This window comes from Propithecus coquereli, unplaced genomic scaffold (genome assembly GCF_000956105.1).
Source record: "Propithecus coquereli isolate 6110/MARCELLA unplaced genomic scaffold, Pcoq_1.0 Scaffold533, whole genome shotgun sequence".
NCBI lineage: Eukaryota > Metazoa > Chordata > Mammalia > Primates > Indriidae > Propithecus > Propithecus coquereli.
The window spans coordinates 1,819,307-1,821,621 of NW_012151208.1; the positions used below are offsets into that span (position 1 = coordinate 1,819,307).

The following is a 2,315-nucleotide window of genomic DNA, read 5'->3' on the forward strand; positions in this document are numbered from 1 at the left end:
GAGGAGGTGGTCACACTGTGAGGGGAGGTGGTCACACTGTGAGAGGGGAGGAGGTGGTCGCACTGTGAGAGGGGAGGAGGTGGTCACACTGTGAGAGGGGAGGTGGTCACACTGTGAGACGAGAGGTGGTCACATGTGAGAGGTCACACTTCAAGAGCAAATGTCCAAAAATCTCTTTACAATCTAGAGCAGTGTTTGCCTTGGATAAACTTTAAAATTTCCATTTTGTGATCTTATACTACTTACCCCAATGTCAGAACAGCATCATACAATGAGTTGAAAATCTTCTATAATTTTATTAAGCTCATTGTTTTATTTTGGTTTGATACAATTGTCCAGAAAAATTAAGGAAGAAATAATAAACCTCCTATACATTGCAGAATATATCCATGCGGACACATTGGTGGCACTCAAAGTCTTCATCACCTCTAATACATAGCTCTGGGCATCAGCTGGCTTTTCCCTCTCACTGCCTCTGTGGGGCTGTTTTAAATCCGAATCCCTGGGACCTCCACCGACTGCTATTCAAAATGCTGGGTGTATCTATCCATGTCTTACTCAAATAACCAAGTGATAATTACATTACACCTACATACAGCTTTAAATCTATTTTTCTATCTATAAGTTCTTACCATTAATAAATCAATGATCCATTAGAATCCTGCAAATAATCACTTTTTCTTTCTGTTCATAATAAAAAGAATTATTGGAAGTCAAAATAAATATACAAAGTCCACGTGACTCCTCCTTTAGGGTGATGTTCAAGGATCGCAGCGTTGAAAAAGCATACAGCTCAAACCTGGGTGAGGTGCGTTTTATAACGACCCTACTATGGAGCGGGAGATAACGTGGCGAGGAACCAAATATAGTGAAATGTCCACTGTAGAGTCCAGATGGGGTGTGTGTGCAGGTGTTCACTGTACGGTTCTGTCAACTTACCTCCATGTCTGAAAATTTCTATAATGAAATGTTGGGAAAATCTCTACTATGTTATAGATACGCACAGCATATGATTCTCAGCTTCAAATAACTTTATTCACCCTGAGTCCTGTCTTTAAAAACATCAATGAAATTGGACTTTATTACGAATTTATTTCAAAGTTTTAGAATCCTATTTCTTGGGGATTGTAACCAAGTAAACTAAACTATCTAGGAGTTTTCAAGTAAAAATGTTTAATCACTTCCTTTCTTATTTTTAAAACAAACGTGATCTACAGACAATTTTTATCTGAAAATTAAGGGCTTGAAATTACTAAATCCCTGGTGAATCTTGAGGACATTATGCTAAGTGATCTAAGCCGGTTGCAGACAAACACTGTACGATTCCACGCGCATGAGGCACCTATAGTAGTCCGAATGATAGAGACAGAGAATAGAATGGGGGCTGCCAGGGACCTAGGGGAGGGGGAGATGGAGAGTTGCCGTTTCGTGGGGACAGAGTTTCTGCTTGGGAAGATGAAAACAGTTCTGGAGATGGATGGTGGTGATGGTTGCACAGCAATGCGAATGACTTAATACCACTGAACTGTACACTTAAACATGGTTAAAATAATACATTTTAATGTTATATATATTTTGCCACACAAAAATAATTTTTAAAAAATTTAAAAAAAAACAATTAAAAATAATTCTTAAAAAGCTAGAAAAAAAATTACCATCCTGGGGGAGCCGAGCACGATCTTTTTTCCATTATAGCGAAACTGCCCTGTTACTGCGCAGACCAAGTCATGTCCATGTCTGGCCTCTTACTGTGTTTTACAGGAGGAAGACCTTCCTTCCATAGAACAGCTGGTCCATCAGATAGAAAATGGAGAAATAAACCTGACGGAGAAGCCCAGGACGTACCTCAAAAGAGTTTTCCAGGACACCATCTACAAACCCCTGGTGGAGAGGAGCATCCTGAACTACCTGCAGTATAACCATTACCACCTGCCCATGTACGCGTGGCCAGGCATAATTTAGCTGTGGCCAGGGTCTCCTCTTTATTATTTTCATACTTGTAATTCCTAGACGTGCTCTGTGGAAATAGAAAAGGTCTCCGAAGCCTGTCTTGACAGCGAAGTGCGAAGTGCCCCCGAGATTTTGTGGAGTCTTCTCCGCCTCTATTTATGCCTGTAGCTTCCTGTCGCTCCAGTAGGTGGCGCACGGCCGTGCGTCTCTATGCTGGGGCAGGACGCTTTACAAATACTAAGCATGTTCCCGCGCAGAATAATCCATTTTAGCAATAAAACGAGATCACACTGTGTAAAACTTCTTTTTTACCTTGGGTGTGATTCTGTTTTGATTTCCTGGAATTTTCTGCGGCCACTCTTGTT

The 2,315-nt window shown here is 41.0% G+C and overlaps 1 protein-coding gene across 1 annotated transcript in view; it reads left to right on the forward strand.

Moving 5' to 3' along the window:
• The window catches only part of CFAP61 (cilia and flagella associated protein 61), a 255,956-nt gene extending 253,994 nt beyond the window's left edge, over nt 1-1,962 (forward strand). Inside the window, exon 26 of the mRNA XM_012657219.1 lies at nt 1,762-1,962. Coding sequence (XP_012512673.1) covers nt 1,762-1,962 — 201 coding nt within the window. The remainder of the gene's footprint in view (nt 1-1,761) is intronic.
• Nucleotides 1,963-2,315: the final 353 nt, after the last annotated feature.